Source organism: Archocentrus centrarchus, chromosome 8 (assembly GCF_007364275.1).
Source record: "Archocentrus centrarchus isolate MPI-CPG fArcCen1 chromosome 8, fArcCen1, whole genome shotgun sequence".
NCBI lineage: Eukaryota > Metazoa > Chordata > Actinopteri > Cichliformes > Cichlidae > Archocentrus > Archocentrus centrarchus.
The window spans coordinates 29832058-29849953 of record NC_044353.1 but is presented as its reverse complement, the minus strand read 5'-3'; the positions used below and the strand labels follow the sequence as shown (position 1 = coordinate 29849953).

The following is a 17896-nucleotide window of genomic DNA, read 5'->3' as shown; positions in this document are numbered from 1 at the left end:
GCCATATCATTTGATGGAAATGAAAATTATCAACCTACAGAGTGCTGAATTCAAAGACACCCCAAAAAAGCAAAGTGAAAAAATGATGCAGCAGGCTATTCCATTTTGCCAAAATTTCATTGCAGCAACTCAAAATGGTACTCAGTTGTATGGGCCCCACATGCTTATATGCGTGCCCAACAACATCAGGACATGGTCCTAATAAGACGACGGATGTTGTCTTGGGGAGCTCCTCCCAGATCTGGGCCAGGGCATCACTGAGCTCCTGGACAACCTGAGTTTCAGTCTGGTGGCGTTGGATGGCCCGAAACACAATGTGCCAGAGGTGTTCTGTTGGATTTAGGTCAGGCGAGGGTGGGGGCCAGTCAGTGGTATCAATTCCTTCATCCTCCAGGAACTGCCTGCATACTCTCACCACATGAGACCGGGCATTGTCATGCACCAGAAGTAACCCAGGACCCACTGCGCCAGCATAGGGTCTGTCATTAAAGAAGAATCCGATTTATGTGTTTAATATGGCTGGAATTTTCATGCTAACTTTGCACTCTTTATTTGTAGAGATTTCGAGAAACTAAGAGTTGTAGAAATGCGGGGTAATCTGCAGGCTCTACACTTCCTGATTTTTTGTGGTACAAGAATTCCTGTTCTGTGCGTCGGTCAATGTTTACAATTAAACTAATAAAAAACTAAATCATTGTCCTGCAATAATAAGTTGTTTTGAGATTACATTTTAGCAAATCTGGTCCTTTTTTTGCTCTCCACTTGGACTTGGCATGCATTCAAAATTCAAAGCCTGATCAAATGTAGTCAATACTACAACTATAAGCGGACAAATTGTATGAGTATTTTCTGTGCTTTTCAGTTACTCTTAGGCAGTGCAATACCATGTCTTAGGACTATCCTGTTATCATTCTGCCTTCGTCCTCCAGGTCACATCTTGTATTTGATTTAGCTCCTTGTCTGTTGACACTGGTTCCATTAATATGTCTCACTGTCAAACTAAAATGACTTACCACTACTGTAGTAGGGTATTAGGTAGTAGGGTAATCCACCATTGCATGTAGGTGGTGAGCTTCCCAAGAAGAAGTACTTTTGACAGTATGACTACAGTCAAAGTCAGCCACACACACATAAGCAAACGTGTGGGCGGACAAATATGCTCATGATTAAGTCAGCTTGCAGGATGTCCCAGATTTATGCGTGTTCTCCTTTCCTTGCATCACAACAGAGTTTAAGAGTGCAAAGTTTGCATGACAACCACAATAGCCCCTTTAAGGGGAAATACAACGTCTAAAATAAAACATAAACAAATAAAACATTCTCCTTTAAATCATTTAGCTTGCTCTGATTATGTCACTAACATTATTGCAATAACAACTTGACCAATTGGAGCAGCTACAATAGTTGCAGAGTGCAGTTCAAGTTGTTCAGTAAACACAGCCTTCCTCAAGTGCAGAGACTGCATTGTAAATGGTTAATTCTGAATTCTTTAGCTCTGACTGGGATGTCTGTCAGAATACATATGTTACTTTTTGAACCTCTTTAGCCTGCTGAGCTTTATCCAGTGTCTGTGTCGCTCTCCTCTGTGCTCTTTTCCCTCCTCCTTCAAAGGCTTCTTGTGGTCTTTTATTGAAGAGGCTACAGCTGTCGCAAGTGCTATATTTTCAATAGCTCCACCATCTGCTATTTCACGAATTTTCATGCTGTTACTGGAAAGTAAGGCGGCCCTCTTCCTGTTATGATTAAGACAGTTACATTGGGAGAGGCGACTTTTATTTTGGCCTGAGCAGAGCCTCCTCGGAGGTGTCTCCAGGCTGTGGGCTGTGACCATTCAGCTCTAACAAATCAAATGTTTTAGGTTACTGACTAAAAGCCATTGGGATCAGGGTATTACTTGTACAATCCCAGTCTTTTTTGCTTTATTTCACTCCTACTACTGCTGTGCATGAGATGTAAAACCAAAACAAAGCCAATAATTCATTGGTTGTAATTCATAAAAAAGAGATTATCTTATTATGACCAGCTGAGAGTTCATATTTTACCACAGTATTAAAAGCAGGATAGAAAATGAGTTTAATTTTGTTTTATGTTTTTCATTACTGACTTAATATGTTGTTTATTAAGTATAAAAAAAGTGATTTTTTTATACTTTGTGCCTTTTTGTATAATTTACTTCACTAAAGCATCAGAGATGAGGAAAAATGCTGTTCTGACTCATTTTAGTCTTTTTGTGCTTCTTTAATTTATTCTTCTATTCATTATACAATTCATTTGAAATTCCAAAATCCAGGTTATTCAAAGTATTTTAAAGTACACATAGTATGATGAAACGTGCCATGTGTACTCAGCTAACAGGTGAATTGGCTGTGGTACCCTGTATGTGACACAATGATACCTCATAAGAACTAATGTCGAGGAATGACAGACGTTTATTGAAAGTCTGTTCCCAGCTGTTGGTGAATAAAGCATGAACAGGCTTGTGCAGCTGCAGAGGGAGTGTTGTGAAGCAGGGATAAATAACACATTAATGAAATGCCACCCATGATGTTTCTTGAGTCAGCTGGAGCTGCAGAGTTAAACAGAGTTAAATGCATTGTGGGTAACACAGGCACTAAAGTAAGTTCTGAAAAGAGACTGTATATTAAAGATGGATATAGCTACAATGCTGTCACCCATTAGCTTGTGTACTTGCAATTTAAAGTTTCCTCTATGGTGAGCATATTTGGACAGTGCATCAGTGCAAAATGCATCTATTGACTGTATGGGTGCATTGTACAGTTGCACATAGATGCTAGTTATTAGAAGTAGCATCCAAATTTTAAAAAAATTGAATTTCACTCACAAAAGTTACAGACTTTTTGAGCTGTACAATTAATCGCACTATAATTCATGTTATTTGGCCAATATTTTCATTAAAAATGCCCCAAAAGGCACCAACACAACTATAACCACTGTTGAGAGTTTCAGTTCAGTGATTCCTAATTGGCTAAGATGAGCACAATTCAGTGCAGGGACAAGAACAAAACACACACTATGGGAGAGAGAAACATGAATGACATCCAGTAGGGATATGTAAATGCATGTAGAGTGAAAAGAGGTGCGTGTGGAAGAAATGCTCAGCACATCACAGCAAGTGCCCCGGCTGCCTGAGCCTACAGCACCATAACTAAGAGCATGGTTGAGGGTCTCCTGATCCAGCCATAACTACAAGCTTAAAAAAAACAAAAAAAAAAAAGGCAAGAGCTTTGAACAATCAAAAATCCATCTAATAACTTTTGTGAGGCTTGGCCTGAAGATGATCTCAGTCAATTTTGGTGAACATTGGACAAACACTGTGACCTATGAAAACTCTTGAAGGATTTCCATAAAATTCAATATGGCAGAAAAAGACTTCATAGGATGCGTTGAACCTGGCCTGGATTCCAATGGAAAATGGGCCACTCGGGTCACTAGCTACGTTTGCAAATGCAAATCCAACTTTGTCCAAATGGTGGCACTAGAGTGCTCAAGGTAGTGACATATAACTTGATGAAAATGAGACTACAGTAATCCCTTGCTACTTCACAGTTCGCTTTTCACGGACTCGCTGTTTCGCGGGTTTTCAATCAATATTAGTGTAAAATATTTATTGCAGTATTTTCGCTGTTTCACGGGTTTTTGCAGTACTCCTTCTTCACATGCGTAGTACGTGTTGTACAGTAATGTATATATTTGATGTATAAGTGTGTGGGGAGGGTTTATAAAAACTTAAAATAGTGTATAACTACTAAAATAATGTATAAGTATTAAAATAAATATAGTGTCCCTACTTCACGGATTTTCACTTATCGTGGGTGGTCCTGGAATGTAACACCCGTGATAAGTGAGGGATTACTGTATCCTGAAGAAGTGTGCCAGATTTCGCAGCATTTGACTAGACAGTTCTAGTGGCTGCCATAGACTCCCATTGGAGAGGAAAATAGTTAATGATGATGATGATGATGATATAATAAAAAAACGTTCGTTTGTTCGGTAGGTTCATTGCTTGGCTCCCCACATATGAAATTGTAACCATATTTATTTCTGCTGTAAAGTTGGGTATTATAATTTTGGAGTCTCTGGTGATTTACACAAGTGGCCTTTTGAGGAGCTTAAGAAGTTGTGTTTAGAAGGAAAGAAGATGCACATGTGTTTGGAAAGCATTAAATAAATTAGAGCTAGGTACAGGACACAGGTGGGATACTTAATAAACAGAAAGCAAGCCAGTTTATTGAGGTTGATACAGAAGTTCAAAGATTAACACAGTCCACAAAGCTGCAAGGGACCATAGACACAGAGCACAACTAAGGAGCTTAACAGATGTCTTGACGAAGGACACGAGGATGACTAGGTTACGTATGCAGAGCCCTGATTAGGGATTAGACACAAGAGCGAAACGAAACACAGGTGCACGTAATGAACAGGGAAAACCAATCAGGGAATCATGAGAGGGCAGACAGGAAGCAGAACTGATAAAAGACATGCAGAAAAAGTAACCTTCAAAGTAAAACAGACAAAAACCAGGAAATCTAACTAAGCAGGGGAACAGAGAGGCATAACCAAATGAGACGATAACAATAAAGTCAAACACATCACTGGAATAAACTTAAAGGAAACACAGAAACCAAAAGATTCAGTGATAACAGAACTGAGACTCACATGATACCAGAATCAAGAATCCAAAACAGAAAAACAAAAAACAACAACATGAAACCCAGTTTAATGCAATTTAATCCTGAACACTGTGTTTCAGGCATTTCTATTTAACTGTTAGCCCTACAATATGTACTTATTCAGTATTCAAATTACACCTACTGTTAATGGACCTTGAGTGGTCTGATGACGCGAATACTTGCAGCTTGTAACCATGGGAATCTTTCTCATCACTGCCTCGTCATTATGTGCGATGACATTGTGGCATTACTGTAGCTCACTGATGTTTGTCACCACGTCTTTACAGCAACCTCAATGCATGTGTGTGGGAGCGTATATTAGCTGTGCATCTGCACAAAATGTGTGGATTCTTTGTCTTGGCCTGTAACTTTGAGTCACTCTGTTGTCTTCAGGCCCCCGTGAGCCTGACTGTGGTTGGATTTGCTGAAAGCACTTAATCATTATCCTCTCTCTCTCTCTCTCTCTCTCCCTTTCTTTGTCTCTCTTTTCATTTCTTCTTTCTCCTGCTCGTATAATCTTCCCCCACCATCCCTCTGCGTCCAGGTATATGTTTGAGAGCGTGGGCAACAAGCGGACACTCACTATCAATAAGTGCAACCTGTCGGATGACGCGGCCTATGAATGCGTGGTTGGGGAGGAGAAGTGCTTCACGGAGGTTTTTGTCAAAGGTATATGAGTCACTGTCTTTGGAGGAATCCTTTCAGGAGGGAGCGGTTTTTCTGCTTGGTTTAGCAAATGCTGTCATTTGAGCGTTGAGAGGCCTGACAGCTCTGTTCCCTTCCTGTCATCTGTGTATTTCAATGCTTTTATGCCGCACAGTAACATGCTGCGCTCTGTTGTCTGCTCACTCATTTTTAATGGGTACGTGGCGAGTGAAATTTTCATGCTTTGTTTATTGTCATGTATCATTGTCACCATGCTGTTTGTATTAATGTGCTGACATATTTATCCGAGTTTGACTGATATGTGTGTTTTTGAAGGACAATTTGAATGTGGTTCGATTGCAGTATTAAAATTGCTGTGCAAATTTGGTGTATGATAGGTCTGTATTCAAGATTTTTATTCTGTGTTCTGTGTATTCTTGTAGCACAGGTTTATATTAGTGTACTATCCCTTATTATATTATATTATATTATATTATATTATATTATATTATATTATATTATATTATATTATATTATATTATATTATATAGATCTATGTAATTATCAGTGTGAACAGGGCCCATGTGATCAACTAACTGTATGTCACTTTAGTGTACATTTTAATGGATGTAACTGGGTCTACTGCTTCTATATTAATCCCATACTTTACTCTCTTATATTATCAGAGGCTATAAAAATGTGCAAGTTCTTCAGCACAGACAGACAGCGCTCCCAGGCAGCTACAGTATGCGTCTTTGTGCGCACTGTTGAGTGTTGCTGCATATATAGATATAAAAATGTGCCTGTTTGTAAACACCTACATCAGTACCTTTTGTCACTGATTCATTCTGACACTAGTCAGGGCAGAGGGGGGCTCACCACATGACAGCTAGTCTAAACCAGCACCCAGTACTTTAAAGAAGACATAAAGTACTTAAGCAAGAGCTTGGGCTACATATTTAACTTTTCCTAGTCTGTCTTTATCAAAAATGACTCCTGAAGGTATGCTCAGACAGGAAGCATTTTCAGCTCCATTAAATCAGGTCAAAATCTGTGTATCATACTGACTGTAAAGATGTTTTTTGTAAGCTGGCTAGCAAACAACTATGTGGGATGTACTCATCCGAAAGCTATTTTTTCTGTTGTTTTCTTTTAGTGTAATATGTTTTTCCTCTGAGCTCTTTATGAAACTAGAAGAGCACTCAGTAGAGTGCATATCTTTCCCAGGAAAGAATCTTTTTACAGAATCCTGGATCCAGATTGTGATCTGGATCACTACCAAAAATTAAATCAATTGTTCCTTGTACCACCCTAGATTTGCCTGTGCTGCTGTGCATGTGCTCAGCACGCATGACGCCAACTGGCTTGTAACTGGACACCCGTGAAGCTGACCGGCTGGTCACCGGTCCGAGCTGAGAATGCAAAAAAATAATTCTGGTCCCTGGTTGATCAGTCATTGCATATATAAATTATAGTATAAAAAATGTATTTGTCTTATACCACAACAGTTCATCCACTGTTTGAAACAAGGTGTATTAGCACCTTTCTCTTTAAGCACTTCCCCCAAAAGCCAGCTTTCTTCTGATTGGCTGCCCTTCAACTAGCTTCTGCAAACAGATGTGTGGGCTTAGTAAGCCTTGCCTTATTTGCCTTTATCTATGCCATATTTATGATTTTTTTTTTGTTTGTTTGTTTTTTTGTTACAGCAGCTGAAATACTGCTACTACTACTAATAATAATAATCTCATCTCTGCTCTTTGTGGATGATGCGGTATTGTCGGCTTCATCAGGGGGTGGCCTCCAGCTAGCAGTGGAATGGTTCGCAGCTGAGTGTGAAGCAGCTGGCATGAGAATCAGCACCTCTAAGTCTGAGGCCATAGTCCTCAGCTGGAAAAGGGTGGAGTGCCCTCTCCGGCTCAGGGACAAGTTGCTGCCCCAGGTGGATGAGTTTAAGTATCTCAGGCTTTTTCATGAGTGACAGGAGAAGGGAATGAGAGATCAACAGATGGATTGGGATTGGCTGCACCGGTATGTCATGCTGAAGAGGGAGCTGAGTGTTAAAGTGAAGCTATCGATTTAACCTACGTCAACCTACGTCCCTACCCTCACCTATGGTCACGAGCTTTGGATAGTGACTGAAAGAATGAGATCACGAATACAAGCGGCAGAAATGAGCTTCCTCTGAAGGGTGGCTGGCCTCTGCCTTAGAGAGGGGTGAGGAGTGCAGCTATTCGGGAGGGGCTCAAAGTAGAGCTGCTGCTCCTCCTCATTGAAAGGAGCCAGTTGAGGTGGTTCAGGCATCTGACTAGGATGCCTCTTTGGCGCCTCTTGGGTGAGGTGTTCCGGGCATGTTCTACTGGGAGCAAGCCCAGGGCAGACCCAGGACATGCTGAAGAGACTGTATCTCTCAGCTGGCCTGGAATGTCTCTGGGATCCCCTGGATGAACTGGGGAGAGGGAGGCCTGGGCTTCTCTGCTTAGGCTGCTGTCCCCATGACCCAACCCCACATAAGTGGAAGAAAATGGATGGCTGGATGGATAATAATAATAATAATAATAATAATAATAATAATAATAATAATAATAATAATAATAATAATAATAATAATAATATAGGCCTACCTAAAAACCCCAATAAATCATAATCAAATGACAATATAAAGGAGTCCAAGATAAACAGACATCAGCTTGGCTTAAGAATTAAAAAAACCAAGCTTGTAATTATTTATTAAATACTAAGTAGGTCATATAACAGAAAAAAAGAGAAGCATGAAATATGTGCTTAAAGCTCGGTCCTAACTGAAGCATGTACAGCTCGTTCAGTTACTTTTTCAGCTCACTTCACTGAATGAATGACTCCATGATAAACTACTGCTCACATGCAATTGTGGCACATCCTAGTTTCTGTTGCATTCAACGTGAACACGCTTTAAGAGTTTCTGCAAGCCTCCAAACATGTTATGGTTATTCCATATCAAAGTACAAATCACGCATTGCTCTTACCAGACTTGAGGGTACTGCCACTATCACAAACCTACTGCGCTCTTTCAGTGTCATACTCTTCTGGCTGCGTCTCTGTGTATTCCTGAGGGAAATGTGTTCCTCAGTTTTTATGTGGCCAGTTGCACAAAAAAAACATCAAATTCATTTCACAAAACTTTTGCGATGCCCGCGGTCAAATTTTTTACATGTTTCCGTGGTGCTGTGAGTGTAGTGAGCACACCAGCTGAGGGGAGAGAGAATTGAAACGTCCAGAGGGGGACTGGATGCCGACGGTGACAAATAGCTGAGGCTAGCAGAGCATCAAGCATCACACCATGTGGTTACACAATGTGACTCCCACCACCTCAGGAGACTTGAGGTGCCTTCCGCCTCGACAAGACGGGTGTGTTTGGTTTCTTTGGATAAGGACTTCAGGAGCATGAGATGCTGTTATTCAAATCCAAAAGAGGGTTTGCATATCTTTTATGCGACTGGGTATCTACCACTTATTCAGAAAGAAGAAAAGAATACTAAAAAACCTGAACTGTAGGTACAGGTATATAGTATTAATATTTTTTCATTCGTATTGCTGTTGATATTATATAATATCATTACTCACTCTCCTCAAGTCCCACTTCTTTCTAGATGTCTTTATTTGCCACACTTCTTTTACTCTTCACTCTTATTGGTGTACTCTGGTGATTTTTACATGTGTCTAGTTTCCAGTTGGTGATTTGCATAACATAGTGTAACTCTTTAATGACTCAGTACCCATCTGTTGTTTGACTCAGAGCTATTTGTTTTCAGAACCTCCGGTCACCATCACTAAGCTGCTGGATGATGTTCATACTGTGGTGGGTGAGAGGGTGGAGTTTGAAGTGGAAGTTTCTGAGGAAGGAGCTAACGTCATATGGTGAGCTAATATACCTGTCGGGTCACTCTGAGGTCATCAGTCTGAAGTCATGCCTTTCTGATTTTTGCTACACAGCTAATAAATAAAGGATAGGTGCAAAGGAATGAACAGTCCAATGAGAGAATAAGTTTCAAGGTCTCGTAAAGCAATTTTGACACAGCTCACAGAGTACTTAGTTTTTCACATATTGCTTCTGCAGTTTGGCTTAATTTTTATTAAATAAATGACACAGTAAAATGTGTCATTTAAGTTGCTCAATGAGGTTGTATTTCCCTCATTTTAAGACCTGCTAAGCAACAGATTTGACAGAGGGTGTGCTTTCTCTTTACCATGACAGTATATTGGCTGACGGCCATTAGCAAATAAGATACCATTTACTGATGGCAATGGTGGAGATTTATCTATTGTGTCATATCAGTATTGTGCTGGTTTATTGTTAAAAGACAGTGTAATGAAAAGCTTTCAAATGAAGATTTATTGGTGCAAAAGCTGTAATAAGTAACAATAACAACAAAACATTATTAGTAAGGATCTATCAATACGCTCCCAACCAAATTGCTGTTTTAAACATTGCTATTAGCTTAAAATTTCAGAATTGTTGCATCCCTAATCTTGTGGTCTAACAATCTTCTCCAGAAGACATTCCCCACTTGCTCTCTGGGTGGTCTTTTGTCCTTCAGGCTTGGGTCCTCCTACCAGAGGCCTGGGAGCTTGAGGACTGCACTCTTCTGGACAGACATCTCATATGTCATTCCTGGAATCTGCTGGAGCCACTTTCCCAGTTTGGGGGTCATTCCCCCAAGTGTTCCGATTACCAAGGGGACCAGTGTTACCTTCACCTTCCGCATCCTCTCTAGCTCTTCTCTCAGTCCTTGGTATTTTTTGAGATTCTCCTATTCCTTCTTCATGACCATCACAATCATGTCTATCACTACGACTTTCTTCCTCTTCTTGTCCACCACTACTATGTCCGGTTGGATAGTCATCACTAATTTGTCTGACTATATCTGAAAGCCCCACAGGATCTTAGCTCAGCCATTCTCAACCACCCGTAGGGGCGTATCTCATTTTGACCTCGGGTCTTCCAGGCCATACCTGGCTCAGATGTTCCTGCCACTTGCTTATGGTGTTCATGTGTGCTCTGCCTGCTAGCATCTTGCACTCTGCTGTTATGTGCTGGATTGTCTCTGGGGTATCTCTGCACAGCCAGTACCTGGGGTCATGCCTGGTGTGGTAGATCTTGTGCTTAAAGCTTGCTCCTGTGTTGCCATGATTAGTGCCTCTGTGCTGTCTTTCAACCCAGCTTTTCCAGCCATTGGTAGGATTTTTCTATATCAGCCACTTCTTCTATCTGCCGGTGGTATATACCATTACAGGGGCCTGTCCTTCCATGATGGTTCCTGTTCTTGCTTATCTTCTTCCTCGGGTTTCTGCTGCCTGAGGTTTTCACTAAGCATGTGATCCGTTGTGGCCATCTTCCCAATGTACTCGTGGATTTTTTTTTTTCAACTGTCCCAAAGCCTTTTTATTCCTGAAGGGTCTCAACATTGCCAACATTTGAAGTACCAGTCACATTCCTCTCTTTTCTGTGCTAAAGTATCTCTGATGTATCATGACTGTGTATGTTTTCTTCACAGGATGAAAGATGGAGTGGAGCTGAATCGAGACACTGCAGGTTCAAAGTACAGGTTAAAGAAAGATGGGAAGAGGCATATTTTGATCATAAATGAAGCTACTAAAGAGGATATTGGAACGTACTATGTTTATACCAACGGTGGAGAGTCAAAGGCAGAACTGGAGGTTGAAGGTATTTGTCCCCCAGTCCACCAGTGTTTGAAAACTTGCTACCCAGGCTGATGCATGAAAAGCAAGCAACAACATGACTTTAAAATAATGCATCAACTAAAAATTAAATATTATATAACAATGTTAATTTTACTAAATAGTAAAGCCCATGAAGTCTGAGCTGATGTTTAAAGTTTACCAACATATATTTCCAGTCTGACTCTTCAGTTAGAAACAAACTTCAGCACATGCTGATGTTTTCGATTCTGACAAGCATGAAAAGCAACAAATTAGTCATTACTCATGTCATCATTAATTTCATTTCATTAATCCCTTGTATCAGTCGTTCATCACACTATTCGTCATACTAATTTTGTTTTACATCTCCAAAATTGATATCAGGCTTCAGATATCAGGCACTTATACGCTGCAGGTCCAACGAGTCCCATAAATTGATTATAGTGTGAGAAAATGTCTGTCCTTCCCCCTCAGATGAAGGATAGGAATATAGAGAACATGGTTGAAAGTATAGGCATAGTAACTGTGAATCAGGTTGTCATTATAAACAAAGTTCTACAATCTAAGTGGGCAAAGCCTGCATGCATAAAACCCACAAGATAATGAAGGAACACTTGATAATAGTGTTCCTCTGATAGACTGTACGTAAAAGATGGACATAGCCACCGTGACGTCACCCAGTGGTTTGTTGGCTAATGTTGTGAAGCCTTGAATCTGGCATTTTGGGATCAGAAACTGGATGGATGGATGGATGGATGGATGGATGGGTTGATTGATGGATGGATGGATGACTTGTATTAAAACTGATCCACAAAAGGGGGAAATTGGCTAAAAACATGTTTTTATGAGCATGTTTATGCTGCTGTATACTGGACAGTCTAACATGGGAGTCTACAATGACTGACTCAGTTTAAGCACCAGCCTCAAGTGTCTGTTCAAGGAACTGCAGTTCTGGCACTGGGTTAATTTAATTGTGGAGGTTGCTGCTTCGTTTGTAGCAATGCAAACACAGGTGCTGTTGGAAAAAAAAAAAGAAGAAAGAATTGGAAGAAATTTCCCCAAAACAGTGACTTTCCTTCTTGCTGGATATTTCATTATGTTAAATATGTCATTTTAGATTAATATAATAAAATAAAGGAACAGTATTTGGAATGGATAATTAGTGTAGCTTAACACAATGAGTGGAAACTGTGGAACACACAAACAGACTCCAGGAAGTTGAAATATTTCAGTGCAAAATACTTACATTATACTTACATTATACATTTGGACTCATTTTGCATGAATGTCACACAAGATACATTTACTTAATTAGATTTAGGTTATTTTTTGTTGTTTCTTTTTACCTTTTAGTAGAACCATTCTAGCTATTTTCCCTGTTTCCATTCCAGTCTGATTACCACACTTTCTGCTGCTCCCTGCTGCACTGCACGAGAGTGATATCAGTCACCTCATGTTATTCTATTCAATTCAATTCACTTCAATTTTATTTATATAGCGCCAAATCACAGCAAACAGTCGCCTCAAGGCGCTTTGTATTGTGGGTAAAGACCCTACAATAATACAGAGAAAACCCAACAGTCAAAACGACCCCCTATGAGCAGCACTTGGCGACAGTGGGAAGGAAAAACTCCCTTTTAACAGGAAGAAACCTCCAGCAGAACCAGGCTCAGGGAGGGGCAGCATCTGCTGTGACAGGTTGGGCTGAGGGGAGAGAAAAGACATGCTGTGGAAGAGAGCCAGAGATATAGCAGCATAACTAAGGGATGGTTCAGGGTCACCTGATCCAGCCCTAACTATAAGCTTGATCAAAAAGGAAAGTTTTAAGCCTAATCTTAAAAATAGAGAGGGTGTCTGTCTCCCGAATCCAAGCTGGGAGCTGGTTCCACAGAAGAGGCACCTGAAAACTGAAGGCTCTGCCTCCCATTCTACTCTTAAGTATCCTAGGAACCACAAGTAAGCCAGCAGTCTGAGAGCGAAGTGCTCTGTTGGGGTGATATGGGACTATAAGGTCTTTGAGATAAGATGGTGCCTGATTATTCAAGACCTTGTATGTGAGGAGAATGATTTTAAATTCTATTCTAGATTTAACAGGGAGCCAATGAAGAGAAGCCAATATGGGAGAAATCTGCTCTCTCTTTCTAGTCCCTGTCAGTACTCTAGCTGCAGCATTTCGGATCAGCTGAAGACTTTTCAGGGAGCTTTTAGGACAGCCTGATAATAATGAATTACAATAATCCAGCCTAGAAGTAATAAATGCATGAATTAGCTTTTCAGCATCACTCTGAGAAAGGATGTTTCTAATTTTAGAAATATTGCACAAATGCAAAAAAGCGGTCCTACATATTTGTTTAATATGTGCATTGAAGGACATATCCTGGTCAAAAATGACTCCAAGATTTCTCACAGTGTTACTGGAGGCCAAAGTAATGCCATCCAGAGTAAGTATCTGGTTAGACACCATGTTTCTAAGATTTGTGGGGCCGAGAACAAGAATTTCAGTTTTATCTGAATTTAGAAGCAGGAAATTAGAGGTCATCCAGGCCTTAATATCTTTAAGACATTCCTGCAGTTTAACTAATTGATGTGCGTCATCTGGCTTCATTGATAGGTAAAGCTGAGTATCATCTGCATAACAATGAAAATTGATGCAGTGCTTTCTAATAATACTGCCTAAGGGAAGCATGTATAATGTAAATAGAATTGGTCCTAGCACAGAACCCTGTGGAACTCCATAATTAACCTTAGTGTGTGAAGAAGACTCCCCATTTACATGAACAAATTGGAGTCTATTAGATAAATATGATTCAAACCACTGCAGCGCAGTACCTTTAATACCTATAGTATGCTCTAATCTCTGTAATAAAATGTTATGGTCACCAGTATCAAAAGCTGCACTGAGGTCCAACAGGACAAGAACAGAGATGAGTCCACTGTCAGAGGCTGTAAGAAGATCATTGGTAACCTTCACTAATGCTGTTTCTGTACTGTGATGAATTCTGAAACCTGACTAAAACTCTTCAAATAAACCGTTCCTCTGCAGATGATCAGTTAGCTGTTTTACAACTACTCTTTCAAGAATCTTTGAGAGAAAAGGAAGGTTGGAGATTGGCCTATAATTAGCTAAGACAGCTGGGTCAGTGATGACTTTTTAAGAAGCGGTTTAATTACAGCCACCTTGAAGGCCTGTGGTACATAACCAACTAATAAAGACTGATTGATCATTTTTAAGATTGAAGCATCAATAATTGGAAAGACTTCTTTGAACAGTCTAGTAGGAATGGGATCTAATAAACATGTTGCTGGTTTGGAGGAAGTAACTATTGAAGTTAACTCTGAAAGATCAACTGGAGCAAAAGAGTCTAAACAAATACCAGCAGTGCTGAAAGCAGCCGAACATGAAGAATAATCTTTGAGATGGTTATGAATAATTTTTTTCTCTAATGTCTAAAATTTTATTTGTAAAGAAATCCATGAAGTCACTACTAGTTAAAGTGAAAGGAATACTCGGCTCTACAGAGCTCTGACTCTTTGTCAGCCTGGCTACAGTGCTGAAAAGAAACCTGGGGTTGTTCTTATTTTCTTCAATTAATGATGAGTAGTAAGATGTCCTAGCTTTACGGAGGGCTTTTTTATAGAGCAACAAACTCTTTTTCCAGGCTAAATGAGCATCTTCTAAATTAGTGAGACGCCATTCCCTCTCCAGCTTTCGGGTTATCTGCTTTAAGCTGTGCGTTTGTGAATTATACCACGGAGTCAGGCACTTCTGATTTGAAGCTTTCCTTTTCAGAGGAGCCACAGTATCCAAAGTTATACGCAGTGAGGATGTAAAACTATTGACGAGATAATCGACCTCACTGGGAGCAGAGTTTAGGTAGCTGCTCTGCACTGTGTTGGCACATGGCACTGAAGAGCATAACAATGAAGGAATTAGATCCTTAAACTTAGTTACAGCACTTTCAGAAAGACTTCTACTGTAATAAAACCTATTCCCCACTGCTGTGTAATCCATTAAAGTAAATGTAAATGTTACTAAGAAATGATCAGACAGGAGGGGGCTTTCAGGGAATACTGTTAATTCTTCAGTTTCTATGCCATATGTCAGGACAAGATCCAGAGTATGATTAAAGTGGTGGGTGGGCTCCTTTACATTTTGAGAGAAGCCAATTGAATCTAACAATAGATTAAATGCAGTGTTGAGGCTGTCATTCTCAGCATCTACATGGATGTTAAAATCACCCACTATAATTATTTTATCTGAACTGAGCACTAAATCAGATAAAAAGTCTGAGAAATCAGACAGAAACTCTGAGTAAGGACCAGGTGGCCGATAGATAATAACAAATAAAACATGTTTTTGATTTTCCCAATTAGGATGGACAAGACTAAGAGTCAGGCTTTCAAAAGAATGAAAACTTTGTCTGGGTCTTTGATTAATTAATAAGCTGGAATTGAAGATTGCAGCTACTCCTCCTCCTCAACCTGTGCTTCGAGCATTCTGACAGTTACTGTGACTCGGGGGTGTTGATTCATTTAAACTAACATATTCATCCTGCTGTAACCAGGTTTCTGTAAGGCAGAATAAATCAATATGTTGATCAATTATTAAGTCATTTACTAATAGGGACTTGGAAGAGAGAGACCTAATGTTTAATAATCCACATTTAATTGTTTTATTTTATGCAGCTGATGAAGCTGTATTATTTATTGTTTTTGAATTTTTATGCTTAAATAGCTTTTTGCTGATTTTAGCTTTGTTTTTTGGTGGTCTGGGAGCAGGCACCGACTCTATGGGGTTTTGGGGGGATGGCAGGAGGAGAGAAGCTGCAGAGACGCGTGTAAGACTGCAACTCTGCTTCCTGGTCTCAACCCTGGGTAGTCAGGTTTTAGGGTTAATAAATTTGGCCAGATTTCTAGAAATGAGAGCTGCTCCATCCAAAGTGGGATGGATGCCGTCTCTCCTAACAAGCCCAGGTTTTCCCCAGAAACTTTGCCAATTATCTATGAAGCCCACGTCGTTTTTTGGACACCACTCAGACAGCCAGCGATTCAAGGAGAACATGCGGCTAAACATGGGGAATGTTTAGCCGGGGGATGTTTAACTATTCACTGAAAACATGAATTACAAGGAAATTTGATTTAAATGTTGGGCTTTGTAATTCTATTTGTGACCTATAGCAGTACATTGCCACATGACACCAGTTAAAATTGGCTGTATTTTCTGCATAAACTAAAGTTCATATGATATTGATCTATGTTGTGTGTGTGCTACAGATAAGGAGCTGGAGGTTCTGCAGAGCATAGCTGACCTGACAGTGAAGGCATCTGAGCAAGCTGTATTCAAGTGTGAAGTGTCTGATGAAAAGGTGACTGGAAAATGGTTCAAGGATGGTGTTGAAGTCGAGACCAGCGATCGCATCAAAATTTCACACATCGGAAGGTATTACTGCATATCAGACTCCACTGGGTTAATGTTTTATGATAAAACTGTTGTTTCTAGCTCTGCAACCTATCAAAATGTGTACAGTTGCACACATTTGGACAAAAGCAAACACACACACACACACATGGACTCACAAAATCATATAGCTATGACAATAAGCAGTTTACCACATGACTTAGAAAACTATTAACAGAGGGATTTCTTAGTTGTTTGACCCATTTTTGCGGGGATAGGCTGCAATCTGTAAAGCTCTAACCTCTAAACACATACGCACATTCTCACAAACACTCACACACACTTGCAACAAACACACCCCAAGGGTCTGGGTTTTCTCTCAGTAAGCCCTCCATCAGAGCGGCCTATGGAAGGAGATATGCCGAGGCGACAGCGGTCACACAAGGTGAAAACCATTTAGTATCTTTCTTACTCTGTGATATAGTCTCTTGAAGTATGTTGCCAGGGCAACTGTCCTTTGCATAAATGCGGGTCATAACGAGTGTTGTCTCCTTGGTAACATCTGGCAACATGTCCCCAGGATCCACAAACTGACGATCAATGACGTGCAGGCTTCAGACGCTGGAGATTATACCTTTGTCCCCGATGGCTACGCACTCTCTCTCTCAGCAAAGCTGAACTTCCTGGGTGAGAGCGATGTAAAAACCAAAATACAAAACTGCTTCTTCTGAATAGAAAATACACATTCCCATTTTGAATCTGCCTGATCTGTTTATTTGTTTTGCCCACAGAGATCAAGATTGAATATGTTCCACGAGAAGGTAAGAGCTTTTCAAAAAAAAAAAAAAAAAATTCATGCTTCATCTGTCTTGCATGACAGTAACTGTTAGAGCTATGTGGATGTGCTGACATAAATGGTATATTTGTCTAAAATTAGATGTCATTAGAGGTCTACAATATGTGTAAATAATGCATAGACAGGGTCAAATCTGGTTCAGTAGACATCAAGGTGTTGTGTCAACATCCTTTCAGTGACTTGCAACTGCCAGCTTAACTCTCAACTCACTGAGTTAATCAGCTGTTGAGAAAATGTAGTGAATACCAAATAATTTACCACTGTGTGACCCTCTGAAACTGTCAAATGTTGTTATAGCCTTTTAAGAGGCAAATACATGTTATTATTTATTGATAGTCTCACACTCTTATTTATTGAAGTCAAGGATTTCATTTTTTTAGGGCAGACATTATTTTTGGTGAAATATAGGCTAGGTAATTATTATATGGGCTACTGTATCTCTAGCTTTCATATAGTCATCTTTATGTGTGTGTGTTGTGTAATGGTTTTTGTGTTATACAAATACACATGTAAGATTAAATTGCCTGGGCTAAAACATAGCACTGACATCAGTAACTGGACATAAGGAAGTTGTTTTTATGCATTAAGGATAGAAAAAAGTTGCTGCTG

At 40.0% G+C, this 17896-nt stretch overlaps 1 protein-coding gene across 1 annotated transcript in view; it reads left to right on the top strand.

The window, feature by feature from the left end:
• mybpc2a (myosin binding protein Ca) overlaps window positions 1-17896 on the top strand; it is a 73874-nt gene that overhangs the window by 38945 nt on the left and 17033 nt on the right. The window contains exons 11-16 of the mRNA XM_030735342.1: window positions 5236-5360; window positions 9125-9230; window positions 10868-11037; window positions 16308-16473; window positions 17012-17118; window positions 17223-17252. Coding sequence (XP_030591202.1) covers window positions 5236-5360; window positions 9125-9230; window positions 10868-11037; window positions 16308-16473; window positions 17012-17118; window positions 17223-17252 — 704 coding nt within the window. The remainder of the gene's footprint in view (window positions 1-5235; window positions 5361-9124; window positions 9231-10867; window positions 11038-16307; window positions 16474-17011; window positions 17119-17222; window positions 17253-17896) is intronic.